At 38.9% G+C, this 14,500-nt stretch overlaps 1 protein-coding gene across 2 annotated transcripts in view; it reads left to right on the top strand.

Annotated features, from left to right (window-relative positions):
* The window catches only part of LOC135163147 (neuroligin-4, X-linked-like), a 128,273-nt gene that overhangs the window by 109,658 nt on the left and 4,115 nt on the right, over nt 1-14,500 (top strand). For both annotated transcript variants that reach the window (XM_064122373.1, XM_064122374.1), the window contains 7 exons: nt 1,582-1,697; nt 3,540-3,772; nt 9,578-9,790; nt 10,148-10,286; nt 12,740-12,891; nt 12,986-13,104; nt 14,224-14,354. In XM_064122373.1, coding sequence (XP_063978443.1) covers nt 1,582-1,697; nt 3,540-3,772; nt 9,578-9,790; nt 10,148-10,286; nt 12,740-12,891; nt 12,986-13,104; nt 14,224-14,354 — 1,103 coding nt within the window. The remainder of the gene's footprint in view (nt 1-1,581; nt 1,698-3,539; nt 3,773-9,577; nt 9,791-10,147; nt 10,287-12,739; nt 12,892-12,985; nt 13,105-14,223; nt 14,355-14,500) is intronic.

The following is a 14,500-nucleotide window of genomic DNA, read 5'->3' as shown; positions in this document are numbered from 1 at the left end:
CACAGGTCGACCCTCGACCAAACACTGGGAAATACCCTTCCACCACGTCCACAAGCCAAAAAGATTGGAATCTTCCGGCCAAATCACTAAACCCCCCCAACGAAAATGCAAATCCCTTCCAAATAGCCAGATTTACATGGCCCTTGGTTGAATTACACACTATTGTTGTGACAAAACCGGGCAAACGTTTCGGTTACTCGTTATATTCAACTTTGATGACCTCCGACTCTCCATCCGCCTGGCCATTGAACAACGATGAAATTGCCCGCAATGCAAATGCTAGCTGCGGTATAGATCGTTCCTAATACTGATTCTGTTTGGCTTTAGAGGAGGTTGAAGGGAGGGAGGAAGGCAGGGTCAATACCATCACGGTAACGCGGCGATGAGACAGGGGTGAGGTGGGGTGGAGGTACATCGTTCAGGTGGGTGTGTTACGAAAGGGGATTTCAGGCTGTTGATCGTCAGTTGGTGCTGTATCGGAAGGACGAGGTAGTCACGTCGAAACGTAATACTCGAATGGGGAATTAATCTCTATCGGACCATGACAAATATCCAATGTCTGAATGTGTTTGAATGCCTCCTTGATGACGAATGAAGACTGAGGATAATTGAAGGAGAGGGAATGAGCGTTTATATTGTTGGTAGTTGTGATTAATTGATTGAAGATCAGAAGCTGATTGTCGATACATGCGACAGTCCGAGAAATTTGGTTTTCCAGAGGTTGCTTCATGTCATGTCATGACAACAATGGCTGATGTGTCAATGTAAGGAGATTGTCGGAAATGTTCGATTGTAGTTAGCTTCGGAAAATTGCAGTCTCCAGGGATTTCTTGTCATGCCCAGAGAACAAAATGACTTCCTACTCACAACAGCATAATTGTCCAAAGGAAAATTAAGACTCCGTAAATGTGAGAATGAGGTCAGTGGAAGAATTGAATGAGTAATGTCGCTGTCAAAAAATTACGTCATTCCACCATTCTTTGCCAGCACAATGGGGTGACCCAAGAGGTATTCCACCAAAACTTGAGTTTATGTGAGCGATGGAGGAAACGTGTTGAGTGGCAACAAGAAAGAGGCGGTAATTGTACTGGTCTCTGTAAAATTTGCAGCCGTTGTTACCTCACATACACTACGATCCACCCCACAATTTCCAACAGCGTCGTCGTTTTCAACTGCTTGTCGTCTTAATTATTCCAAATGGCTGGGAGTTCAAGCCTGCTCATGGTACAACGGGGCGTTCAATCAACCGCGAAGAACTCCTCAGGCTTCGCACCTGTTTGTTGGATTTCAGTGCTGCCTGGGAGGCTGTGAACTGGATTTTTCATGTTTTCCAATGCATTTCCATCCCCTTTTGCAGACCTACTTCTTCATCAGGTGGTTCTCCTCTCTATCCTCTTCCAATTGTTCCAAAAAATCTGGTTCCTCGTGAGAATCAACTTGAGGTTATTTCTGGAACCCCAGAACAACCGTAAATTTTCTCAGGAATTCGATTCGACATTTTTCGGTCTTGGACCCACAAGAGCCCGACAAAATACAAATACTTTTAATGTTTTAACAGGGATTTTTTCTTGTCTTTTGCAGGTCTATTATTTCATCGGGGAATTCTCATGTCTGGAAGTGCACTCTCTCCGTGGGCACTCGTCAGAGGAGCTGCTGATTATGCTATGCAGGTTGCTAAGCATCTCAACTGCTCGTCGGTGAGTTATTGAAAGTCAAATAAATTTAATCAGCCGTAATTTACTTCATTACATTTGTTCAATCAACTCAATGGCGCGCAATAATTTTTCATCGTGAAACCACTGTAATCGGATCTGCATGGCCATGTAGTAATCGATTACCCCCTCATCACTTACTCAACCAGACGTGAGAATAGGAAATCACTTTCCCCATTTCATGTGAAAATTGCCCGACACCCCATCAAGTTCAAATTAAACGAAATTATCTCGAGATTTTACTCACCAAATCTCGCCGAACAGGCAATATTTCATCGCTCCAGGGGACGTAGGACCGCACCCTCGTAGGTGTGAAGTATCTAAATGCACGAAAATGAACTCGATTGAAACGCCGAAGAATCAATCTGGGATAACGATTGATTGACATGATTAGTTGAATGTCGAAACACGAAGGGCAGAACAGTCGAGAGAATTACTTTATTTTCAACGCAATCAGTCTGTTGTTTGAAATTTGCGAAGCCATTTCGTTTCAAAGCTCTCTGTCAGTACATGAAACGCAACAAGGGAACATAACGAATAGATGAACAAATGGGACTAACCGTTTTATCGCAGAATGGACCGGAAAAAAAGTCCTGATTTTGAAATTTTCAGAATTCTAAAAATATTGAGGGATATTTTAGGGACTGACTCTTGACTGTATCATCGATTCAAGTGTTTTCCATCATCAGGTCAATTAATTATTCTACGAATGCGGACAGAACCAGTTTTACGCACGTCAGGCGTAAAATTGACACTCCCCATGAATTCTTATTTTGTATTTTTTCTTAATCCGAATATCTGGTGAATAAAAAAAAATCACTAGCCAACAATGAATCTGGATATCTCACAACACCACGGGAGGCAGGTGGGTATGGGTGGAAGGCAATAATGAAGGGTTTGATCACGAATTTCACGGCATCGCGATAACGATAGAGATGTTTCTGGTATTCTACGGGAATACGCACAGATATTCAGAGGATTGATTCCCCCTCCCCCGTTTGCCATTCATCGGATTTTCGCGGTGCACATGAGGGACGAGGATGCAAAAGGGAATTGTGGTGGGCGAAGAAGCGAGTAGAGGGGAAAATGGAGAGGCAATAGGGAAAAAGGGTATGAGTTGAATTGCAGGGGTAGCAGCAAAATGCATACGAACGATCTCCAACTGGCGCTTAGCTTATTCAGTTCGCATTTTCGTGTTGCTGGTGAATTGGATGCTTCAATCGATATACATATATTTCAATCTGCATTCATAGTGAATTGAGAATCATATGTGATGGGTTACAATTTCACCAGAGGGGGATGAAAAAAAATTGTTTGGGGTCTCTTGAACTTACACTATCCCTGGTAATCTTCATTAATTCTGAAATTTCATGAAAACATAATCAACATCAATCATTTCCCCTCCATCAGCTTTGCAAATGTCGGGGCAAATGATTTTTTGATGAGTTGATTTTGATATTTAAAAAAATGTTTCAAGTTATTTTTGAATGGAAAAAAATAAATATGGATAATATTATTCAATTAAGACACTAAATTTGTTTTTTAATTATCAAAAAGCACGATTTTTTGCTTAACATTATCAATCTCATCAACTATAAAATGCATTACATTAATCATCTCGATATATCCCCTATAAATTCTCTTAATGCACTCACTTTATCGTGCCAGTGCATTTAAAAAGCTATTTGGGATGTTTTTCTCCCACCCCGTAAATTCTTCGCAGTGAATCCCCGGGTGGTTTAAAGCTAAATCCGATGCAAACTGCCGGAGTAATCTCATATCTCAGACGTTTTCATTCTCCATGGGATTTTATTTCTCTGCCCACAGGTTGTCCACGATCCCCAGGCACTGCTACGATGCCTGAGAGATGTATCGTTGGACAGTATAATGTCAGTGCCAGTCAAGGGCCTGGCATTTGCACCGGCATTTGGACCCAGTATTGATGGTGTTGTCATTGACCCTGGCGATCCAGAGGATCAGGACTACACACTGCAAGTCGATACTATTAATACACTCAACAATATATTGCTCAGGAAGGATGTCATAGCTAAATTATCGAGGTAAGGGCTCATTTAATTTTCCACTGCACGTGACAATAATTTATTTGAAGGAAAACTTCGTGTTATTCATGCAAATTTCGAATTCATTGAATTTATTACTCTGGGAAATTATCTCATGGGTTAATAGGGCCAGAGCCAATCACCATAGTTTAGCGGAATCTCTGGCACGCATTGATATAATTACTTCGACATCGTGTAAATGTGGTTATGAGGATGAAGATATTGATCAGGTCCTCTGGCAATGCGCTCTGTATGATAACTCCAGATAAGTTGAGTTTCGTAAACTTTCGAGACAAACATTTTTCCACCTTATCATACAACTGAATTTTTAATCAGATTAGATAAAAAGTTTCTTCCTATAAACAACGACTTTCTTCGGACACATCTCACACAAGTGAGCTGTAATTATTTCGAAATGCGTAATAACAAATAGGATACTATCATTTTTATTGAAAATATGACGGGATTAAAAATATAAAATTATGTGAGAACAAATCACATATTGAAATATTTATAAGGGATGTATTTTGATGTAATAACTTTTTATTAAATTCAAATATTTGTTGGTGGAGATTCTGTTAATTATTCCGTACTTTTATTGATTATGTTCTCCATCCAAATTTCAATCAACAAAATTACAGCATTCAACGGTCGTTTAAATAGCCCAGAGTATCGGGAAATATCCGATAATTTTGGAGCTCTTGTGGTGTTACATATGAATATTTTTCTTGGTGTGGGAAATTTTGAAATGAAGGTTCATATTCAACATTTCTATGGAATTGACTCAAGCCCTCGTGATTATTCTGTCAATACACACAGCAATGTATGAACAGACGGTACCAATTAAATCCGTTGACGAACATGTTGAAAATCATATATTATAATGGCAAACGAGTCGAATAGAGTCCTCCCGGGACCATTGTCTCGGCATTCCATGTGTTGATTGACGTGTAAATTACAGTACCTCGGTTTATAACAGCGTGATAGTTTATCCTCGTTAATTAAGTCGTTAAGATCGAGTGGTGCGGGGTCTGTTGATGGATAAACACGTGGGAGTTTACGGGAGAAGGAGATTGGAGAATTCAAGTGGTAGAGGTGGGTTTTAGTCAGACGAGCCGAGTAAAAAGGTGGTGAAATCACGGTGGAGTGTTGGAAGGAAATTGATGGAAGAAAAACAACGAGTGAATTGAAAATTAACTTACTATTCCCTATCGTTTACTTCTTCGTGATGGTTTTCAGTGAAATTGATAGTGAGAGGAAAAATTAGTTGGCTTGAAAAATTATGCCCCCCTGGAGAGATCTTTTGTCGGGCTCAATCAATTTTCCCGTCAATAAAACCGAAGGTTTCCATTAGATATTATCATTCTCGTAGTAGTAATTATTCTGATGGAATATTTAAGCCGTTGAAATGATTAGAAAAAGTTTGAGGGCAAATATCCTGCACTAAAAAAATATTGTTCATGAAATTTCGTATATGCGATATTCTTCATTGAGTAATTTCTTTGATTTTTATTATCTGCAGTATTTTTCCCTCGGATGACTGTCAAACCGGTCAAACCCTTTGGTTTTAAGCATTGGCCGATTTTCAATAAATATTTCCAAACGCAAACGAAGGCTACAAAAGGGGTTGTAACTAAAATGTCGCTATTTCCCTTAGATTCGTAGATATTCTCCGAAGACTCAGCTGTGCGAATCAACTAATTCACTTTACGTTGATGCAGTAAAACAACAAAATAAAAATGAGCTTAAAAATGAAATGACCACCGAAAACCTCATTTTGTCTCCTCAAATTTAAAAAATAATTCTTTCCCATAGAAAGATGAATTTTAAAAATTCGCCGTATTATTTTTTATCATTTACATGAAACCAATTTCGATGCACGACCCACAGATGAAACAAAAAGCAGAAACTGAAGGCAGCATGCAATGATAATAAATCAAAAGGAAGATAAAAAAAAAACCTACGAAAATAAAAATAATCCAAAAGCAAAAAATTGAAAAAAAGAAATATCCCCGGAACTGTTACGACCGAACGGCGGATGGAAACTAACAGCCATCATTTGCCGGGAAAAACAAAAACCGAAATATTGCCATAGGCCGTAACCATATCACCCGAGTGTTCTCTCCCCCATTATATATATATTTTTTTCCTCACCCGCATCGAGGGTTGTTCCGCCTTTAATGCCAAAGCCTCGACAAAAGTATCTGGAAGTATCTCGCGCTGGTTGTCGTAAAAGTTAATAAGCCCCATTACCAGAATGGTTGGAGTGCGGGTAGGGGTGAAGAGACACAGAAATGGAGAGAGTGGAAAATGTCTCTTGTGCAGCTAGAGTAAACGGAACTGAAATTAGCCGCACAGCGCACCGACGACTGAATATCCCTGGCTGTGTGGCCAAATACTCTCGAGTGGTGGTTGAAAGAAGAAAAAAAATGTTCTAAAGGGATAAAAATACTTGACTAGAATGAGTGGCTTTGATTTTTTGATGATGAATAGGAAATTCCTCAATGGAATTTCAGTGCGTGAATTTAATGACCATTTATTTTTGCCTGGGCGTCATCAATTTTTCTGCGACCCTCGGCAAACCCTTCTGGCCCTCATGCGATGTTCGACATTAATTTTGATTAAAAGCAAAGCGAGAATTTTTCGGGGGGTTTCTACTTTGAATAAATAGTACAACGAGATGATAATTGCATTCGTTTGAAAGAGAGGAATGAGTTGAAGAACATTCGATTAAAATTGAATTTTAATATTTGAATATCCAAATTAAACCGGGATATGGCAGGTGAAATGCAAATTTATTCATTCATTGAGAACGGAGACCGAAAAAATGAAGACTGGGGTTTTTGGTCAGCCCCGAGATGAAACTTTTTGGAGGTTCCACGCATCAGATTAAGACAGAAAATTGGATAAATTTCCATTTTTTCGTTGATACGGTGAAATTTCACGAGAGGTCTGGAAATTCATTGGCTATGCAGGTGTAACGAGTACATTAAACGTCTCATCTTAATTGGCATTACCATAAGAGCAGTATTTCTATACAATGCAGAGGAAGGAATTAAATAAACTGCATTAATTGAAATATAAAACAAAAAATTCCAGTGTAAAATAACCAACCAAGCGCAAACCGATCGAAGAATCTTTTCAATTTTAATTGTAATCGGATAAAATAACTGCACAAGTTGAAAAACAAATCCACAAAAAAACAATTGAATTATCAACAAAAAAAAATTGTCTATCCGCCCCCAGCCCTCCCCTCTTTCCTCATAATTCCCGTCCCAAAAATCGCCGAAATATTCCTCTTCGTGTTTTGATAAATAAACTGACTGTAAATATTAAAAATGGATGCTGAAGCCAGGGAATGAATTATTTCCCCCAGGAAAAAAAATGAAATAAAGGGCCTCAGCGAAATAACGAGATGTACGTCACACACTGGCTGGCGCGGCGACAGATGAGTTATTTTCAACGGTTTTGCGGTCAAAAAATTTAACGCCAACGTGAACATTTTTTCCCCTCCGGTCCCACACCATCCCCACATCCCCTCACCCTCCAGCCCCTCTGCTCCCCCGGGAGAATTCAACCAGGCGTACGGGCTAGAACCGAACTATGCAGACGAGAAAAAAAATATATTCAAAACTTCTCTTTCACATTTTTTTTTTTCACCTGTCGTTTGAGCGGCTCTAGCCTATTTCACGCAATACCGGAAACATGGTGCTGAATAGGTGAAAACCAAACGAGGATCTCGTTATGCGGCTAAACAGGGCGTATTAACTAACCACAGAGTTTTCAACGCAGTCTCGGAGTGAGAAAAAAAAATACTCGAGAGTGAAAAAAAATATATAACGCACAGAGGGCGAATGCACACGTGGAAAGAAGAGGGGAGGTAGACAGAGGTGGGAAGAGGGAGGGGATTGAGATGAAAAATGTAGAGGGAACCCTTGCTTTGTAAATGCTGTGATGCGAGAGTGAATGATAAATAAATAGAGAGAAACACTCCTGAATTTAATGTTGAGTATTCTCATGCTGTTTGAACGAGATAAAACCGTTTTTTCTAGGTGAAAGTGGCTCAACGTGTTTGTAAACTATGGGGGAAATAATTAGATAATTATTTTGTTTTTATCTGTGGTTATGATGTTCAGATTATGAGCAAATGTAGCGGAGGGAGAAATTCAATGGAAAAAGGCAGGAGACAATGGGGAAAAATCATCACGTGAACAAGCGGCATCGAATTGAAAACTGAATAATTTTTATTTCCAAAAAGGAGGCTTTAAATCATTTATTCATAAACAGAGGATGGAATATTTTCCTATTTATGAAATTTTAGTCATATTTCAGTTTTTAATTTCCTGTAAAAATCAGATACACGTGATGATAAGGACAATTCTATTTCCACTGACAATTCACTGTTGAATTTTCAGATCGTCATGAACTCAATAAAGTTTTCAATCGGCAATATTTAATATTTCCATCCAGGGGTTAATAAATTCCGCCTGCACGTACAAATGGAAAAACTGGAATATTTTACATCGTAATAAAAAAAACATCGACATGAGTCTGACAATGCAACAGTTATCAGTGAACCAATAAATTTCCATAGTTTATTTAGTAGGATATATTTTGACTGTTTAATTACGGGGAAAAAATGCAGTAAATAATATTCGTAATTACGCATAGTACACCCCGAGGACGTTTCCCCCTTCCTCCTCTCGGCACTTCACCCGTCCACATCCCCTCGGCTCGGGGCGGTAAACGCACGCGATTCATGAGTTTAGTAGCTGAGAGTAATTTTCCCGAAGTATGTGCACTCCACCACTCCTGTATTAATTTTGGCGTAAAAGTTTTTGAAGATTTTAATGGGATAATTGAATTCACTATGGGTTGAGAATTGAGGGATGCAATTAGGCACCCCGAGGGACTGCCTAATTTTGAATAATTGATCAACGGAATTAATTAACGTCATCTAAATATTGGATTTTCTGATTCCCCATATTTTCAACAAATCGGCCCATTCTTTCATGGATTATTCAAAAAAAAAATTAGGAATGCTGTAGAATTTTGACAATTTTCACTGGACATGTTTCCCTTCATTTATAAAATTTATTGAACAAATTCCAAAGGGACTGCATTTCACTGGACAAAATCCGTACTATTTAATCCTCGAATATTCATTGATTCCCGAAAAAATGAATATTTCGAATTTACCTGTTGAAAATGTCAATTAAAATAAATGCACTAGACCGGTTTTTATAATTCCCTCAAACTGCAGATACTGTCGCTTTATCCGAAATAAAGTATCAGTTGGATTTTACGTAGTCCATGTATTTACTTGGCAAGCAACGAGATGCCTGTTGTTTTAATGAAACCAAATGAAAGTCCAGGTTTTTTTTCTCATTTCCCCTCAGCTTTGGAATCAGTTTGTAATTTTTTTTCCCACATACACAGCATCGTAATGAATTTCGATTGTGCATCCTGAAAATACAAGCGTTGTTTGGCTCGTCAAGGCATCTCATGTCCCGACGGAATGAAACAACGAGACTATTTTAGTTTCTCCAGTGTTTTCTCAGCGTAAAAAAATCGCTCGATAAATACTATCCACCTGGTCTATTCAAGAACCTGACGCAGTCAATGGAATATCCCAGTCCGTAAAGAAACTAAATTAAAGTAATTTTACATTTACGTATATTTTAAAATATTAATTGAAAGGCTGGAAAAGCTCACGTGAAAAAGAGAAAAAAATTAAAGTTGTACTTAAATCGTAAAAAATAAATTCAAAGAGAAATCTCTAGTCCTTCAATTCTCCATTTTCAGGTACGACCTGATGGTCGGTGTAGTGCGATCAGAAGCCTACTTCTCCCTAACATCTGACGACGCCCAATATGGAATGGAAGCGGACAGAAGAACAAAAATTCTTCGTGAATTCGTCCGCAATACGTACACTTATCATCAGGCGGAAATTCTCGCCACGATAATAAACGAATACACCGACTGGGAGAGGCCGGTGCAGCATCCAGTGAACATAAGGTACAACCCCTTTCACTAATCAACTTTCAAAATATGTTCAATTTTAATTGCTCAGCGTAAACTTTTGGTACTTTATCCCAGCGGCGCTCATTTGCCAAAAGGATCCGTTTCCTGAACTTTTCTTCCCTCCTGACCTGCACCCCCCACCTCCTTCTGAGCCCTTTATCCTCATATTTTCACCTCCTCCCCAACTTCTTCGTATCCAACAATTAAAAGTCTAAAAAGTTGGGAACATTTTATTGGAGTTTATCGATCAACTTCTGAGATTTGTTCCTCTTTTTCAATTGTTCCACGAGCGTTAGTCAGTGATAGCAGAAAAATAGAAGATTGAATCGTTCATTTGTGAAAATAAAATAGGGACGAGACCCTGGAGGCACTTGGGGATGCCAATACCGTTGCACCAGCTACGAGGACTACTGATCTGCACAGCCAATCACATCGGAATTCCTATCTCTACGTTTTCGATTATCAGACGAAATTCGGGGATTACCCGCAGGTAAAGAAATCTCGTTTATTTGTTTAATGTGTTTAAGGTTTATTGACTCTTCATCCGGAGGGATATGACTATTTTATTGTTAACTATACTCTCAAAAAAAAATTGAATAATTGTTGCCATTCTTACCAACCATTTTTCTGAGTGTGCATCCCTCCTCCATTGATTTTCACTCGACTCCACCTCAAAATCCACGTACCCCTCATTTCCCGGCTAATTTCCTATGCTTCCTGTGCGATATGACCCCATTACAGTTGAGTTATAAGATTGCAATATGCCGGATGCCAGGAGTCCCCCACCGATTTCACGAGGATCTAATGCACTAAAACCGTTACTCACACTCTTATCTGATCACCAAAACTTATCCCTCGACTCCATTCCACTGTTACCTAAGCGCCAACGTCGTGATGTATCACATCACTTGGGTCTGATGCAAGCTTGGTATTTCCACTGGGGTTCGGCCATCTCGATGTACAAATTAATTAAACGTCCAGAACTCTTATCGGTGAACCGTGTTACTATCGGGCTATTTAATATCTTCATTTTTGGTACATTTATCGATACTTACCTTTGTTTACTTTTCGCCTTCAATTTATCACGAGTTTTTTTTCAATTAGTGATGGCGAGCGCTCCCTCATTGTGAATAATAATAGGGGATTTTTTAAGTCTTCATTATTTACGGGAAATTATGATTTAATTTGTAATGGAGCTGGACGCACCATTTTTTGTTATTCCGAATTAAAGGGTGGTATTCTTTAAACATTGCATTTCGATAATTTTCTCTTTTTTTTACTCGTTAAATTTGACCCGCCCCTATAACATTTCTACCAACGAATCTGTCGTGTATCAGCAACAATCCGCTCACACATTCCCCAATCCCCACAGCAGACGGATTCAATATCTCCGGAATGATCATTCGATAAAAAAGATAAATTGACCCAAAAAGAAGAGATGGAAATGAATCAATCGGTCGTGATATCGATTTTAGGTGTATTGAGTGCTTCTCAATTCGACTCGATGAACTATTCATTCGTATCATATTAATCCCCCAATTTTTTCTATTCAATTTTCTCGGTGGAAAGGGAACAAACATTCACTTCGGTAAATTGAAAAACTTACGAATTTTCCATCTCTGTTTATTTCCACTTGTCGCTTGTTTTTATTTTTCCCCCGGCGGTTCATACTCCTGTCATTTCATGGCAGGAGAGGAAGTGCCTTGGAAGAGACTTCTACCTCGTTGCCATTCGAGGATACACTGAACGGAAAACTCAGCGTGTTGGATCAAAGGAGAAGCTGAGTTTCGAGCTGCGTCGAAGGAAACTCCCGGAAATTTATCCGCGACGGGTGTTTGCGGGAATTTCTAGAAATGGCAATGGTGGTGTGGGGTTGACGGGCGGTTACATTTTGAGATATGACGTTGGCTTTGGATTATTGGCCTCGAGTGAATAACAAGCTCTTATTTTATACTGAAAGTAATAATTATTATTTTAATAAATCATGGAACTGTCGCGAAATTCCTCTGGGACCCTTTCCTTCGGGTATAAACACAAACTTAAACAGTTACAACACAATTAACCAGTAATTAAATCACAACATAACAGAATTTTTCAGTAAATTCACAATAGGTTGTCTCAAGAAATTTGTTCGGACGTATTTGAATCAACGAATACCTCCTGTCATAGGGCAACAAGATCAATGCTCCTTCGGATTAATATAAAATCACCCCCAGAGTGAAAATATTACGGAATATCATTAGCTGGAGGCATTCACACAGACACTCTCTTGATGAATTTTCTCGTAGAATGAAAAAAAGTAGTATTTTGCTCCTATTTTTTTTTGTTTAATATTCTGCATTTGATATTTAGCTTTATGAAACTCTTGAGCTCATACATATCTAATTCATGTACCAACCACGGTAGGAACCCAACGCCCCAGGGGCTGTGCCATCTACTGTCTCAACCCTGGCGCAACCCCTCCCCCAACAATCCCCAAGGTATTTCGATGTATTTACTTACTTCCTCGTGGGAGATGTGCAACATGCAACACCCGTTGAGTAATAATTTCGTCAGATATAGCTGTTCGTGGTTGGGGGAATCGGAAGACTCGACAAATATAAGTATTTTCGAATGTCAATAATTCAAGGAGAACCTTATTGCGTGATGTAGGTAATTTGGTAAATGAGACATTCTTCATCAAGTGTTCACTCAAATTTTGCGATGTCCCAAAAATCAGAAAAAAAATGATTTATTTATTATGAAAACCCGCAATAGAACAGGGACTTAATTTGACGTACGTTTTCACCAGCAAAAATTAATTAATTGAGATCAAATTTAGAAAATGCCAGGAAATCCTGCCTTCAATTTCAGGAATTATAGAGCTTTCGATAGGAAACGATATTATTTTCCGAACGACCATCACCAATTTCACAATTAAATATTTTAATTGCTCTCCTACAGAGACAAGGATGTATACATGGTGAAGAACTTCCCTATTTATTCGGTGCACCACTGATAGGTGGCCACTCCCACTGGCCAAAGAACTACACAAGAGCAGAAATAACACTCTCAGAAAGTGTTATCCTGTACTTCACAAACTTTGCTCGCACAGGGTAAGCTATTCCACGGAGTTAATTAGAAAGAAAGATATTATTCACATTTTTATTTCCTTCAGCTTACTTTATTCATTCCCATTTCATTTTCCAGAAATCCCAACGAGGGTACACCGGATCCAGGGCCCTCAGGATCACGTCCAGAGCGTACGAAACTTAAGAATACTCTCTGGACAGCTTACGAGGCAGTCCACAAGAATTATCTCAGTCTCGGTGAGTTTGAAAAAAATAAATAACAAGACAGAATTATTATTTTCCATTATCGATGCTCCATTAGTTTAAAAATAACTCCAACTTCTGAAAGAGAAGGCGAAGTTTTTCCCGAATTTAATTAAAACGATCCCAACAGTACTTTCTAATAGAATATGGCTCTGAAGTTTCTCAGAGATTGCTATCGACCTTAAGGGAAAGAATTTACTGAACTAGAATAAAAGAACCGAAAGATACACCAAATCTTTTTTCTAATCCCTAGACAGTATATCATTCTCCGTAAATTAAAAAAGAACATGATTATGGTTGAGAATAATTTTTTGTAATTCAATTGAAATCCAACCATCAGTTGGTAATATAATATAAGCCCAAGGTCTCTGCGAGACTTCTATTGGCATTGAAGAAAAAAGTCTATTGAACAAGAGTGAAAAGCCTAGAAAACTCACAAGTCCCATTCAATAATATCGTTGGAGTCTCAATAATTTGACTCCTTACGATCACTTTTTTATTCCACCTTGGTCCATTTTCTGCTCCCTATACCCTAACAATTCAATTTCTTTACTTTACTGTTCATTCAATTTACTGTACTCCATCGACAAGCGATCGAGCGACTGCCGGCTGTACCATTTCTCTCTCATTCTCTTGGATAGTCGAGACTGAGTTGCCTTACCAATACACCCACTCCTCCTTCTCTCTATTTCCATCACGAAGTCAACTTCAACACTACCTATCCCTCATTCCTTTTGGCATTTCAGCAAACGTGCCCGTCTTCTCACGCCCCAATTGCACCATTGAAATTTAATGCGAAACACCAGGATTCGTGCCACCCTCTTTCACTCTTCCTCCCAGTCCATTATCGTCTTTGCGTATTAAACTTTATCCACTCCTTCGGTAATAACATTATCATTAAATCAATATGATTCGATTTCAATCCTCGTGTTTTGTTATTTCCTAGATATTTTTTTCTATTTCGGGGAGCAATTGCTTTTGCCTGAATTTTTTTTTCATTAAGCGATAGATTTAAGTCCTCACTGGGCCCCAGAGGAAATCAATACCTAGAAAAACATAACCAGGGAAAATCCCCGACTACATTAATGCAATCATTGAATCCGTATTTTTCAGACACAAAATCAAAGCTGAAGAATCACTACCGAGCCCATCGGCTCTCTTTCTGGCTGAACTTAGTGCCGGACCTTCACAAGCCCGGCTCCGACGACGTGCCTCGTTCCCATCACCTCTTAGACGCCGAACAGGTGAGAAAAAAACCGAGACAAAGAGTTTCCCAGAAATGGAAGTTCACTTATCACAAGTTCGCACTTCTCAGGGTTTGCCATTGAATTATTTCCCTCGCGTTCCTCAAGATCTTAAATCGTTGATCATCTTCTCAAGTAATGTGATC

This window comes from Diachasmimorpha longicaudata, chromosome 5 (genome assembly GCF_034640455.1).
Source record: "Diachasmimorpha longicaudata isolate KC_UGA_2023 chromosome 5, iyDiaLong2, whole genome shotgun sequence".
NCBI classification, from domain to species: domain Eukaryota; kingdom Metazoa; phylum Arthropoda; class Insecta; order Hymenoptera; family Braconidae; genus Diachasmimorpha; species Diachasmimorpha longicaudata.
Note: the sequence above shows the minus strand (reverse complement) of the source record. Positions and strands in the feature narration are given on the sequence as shown.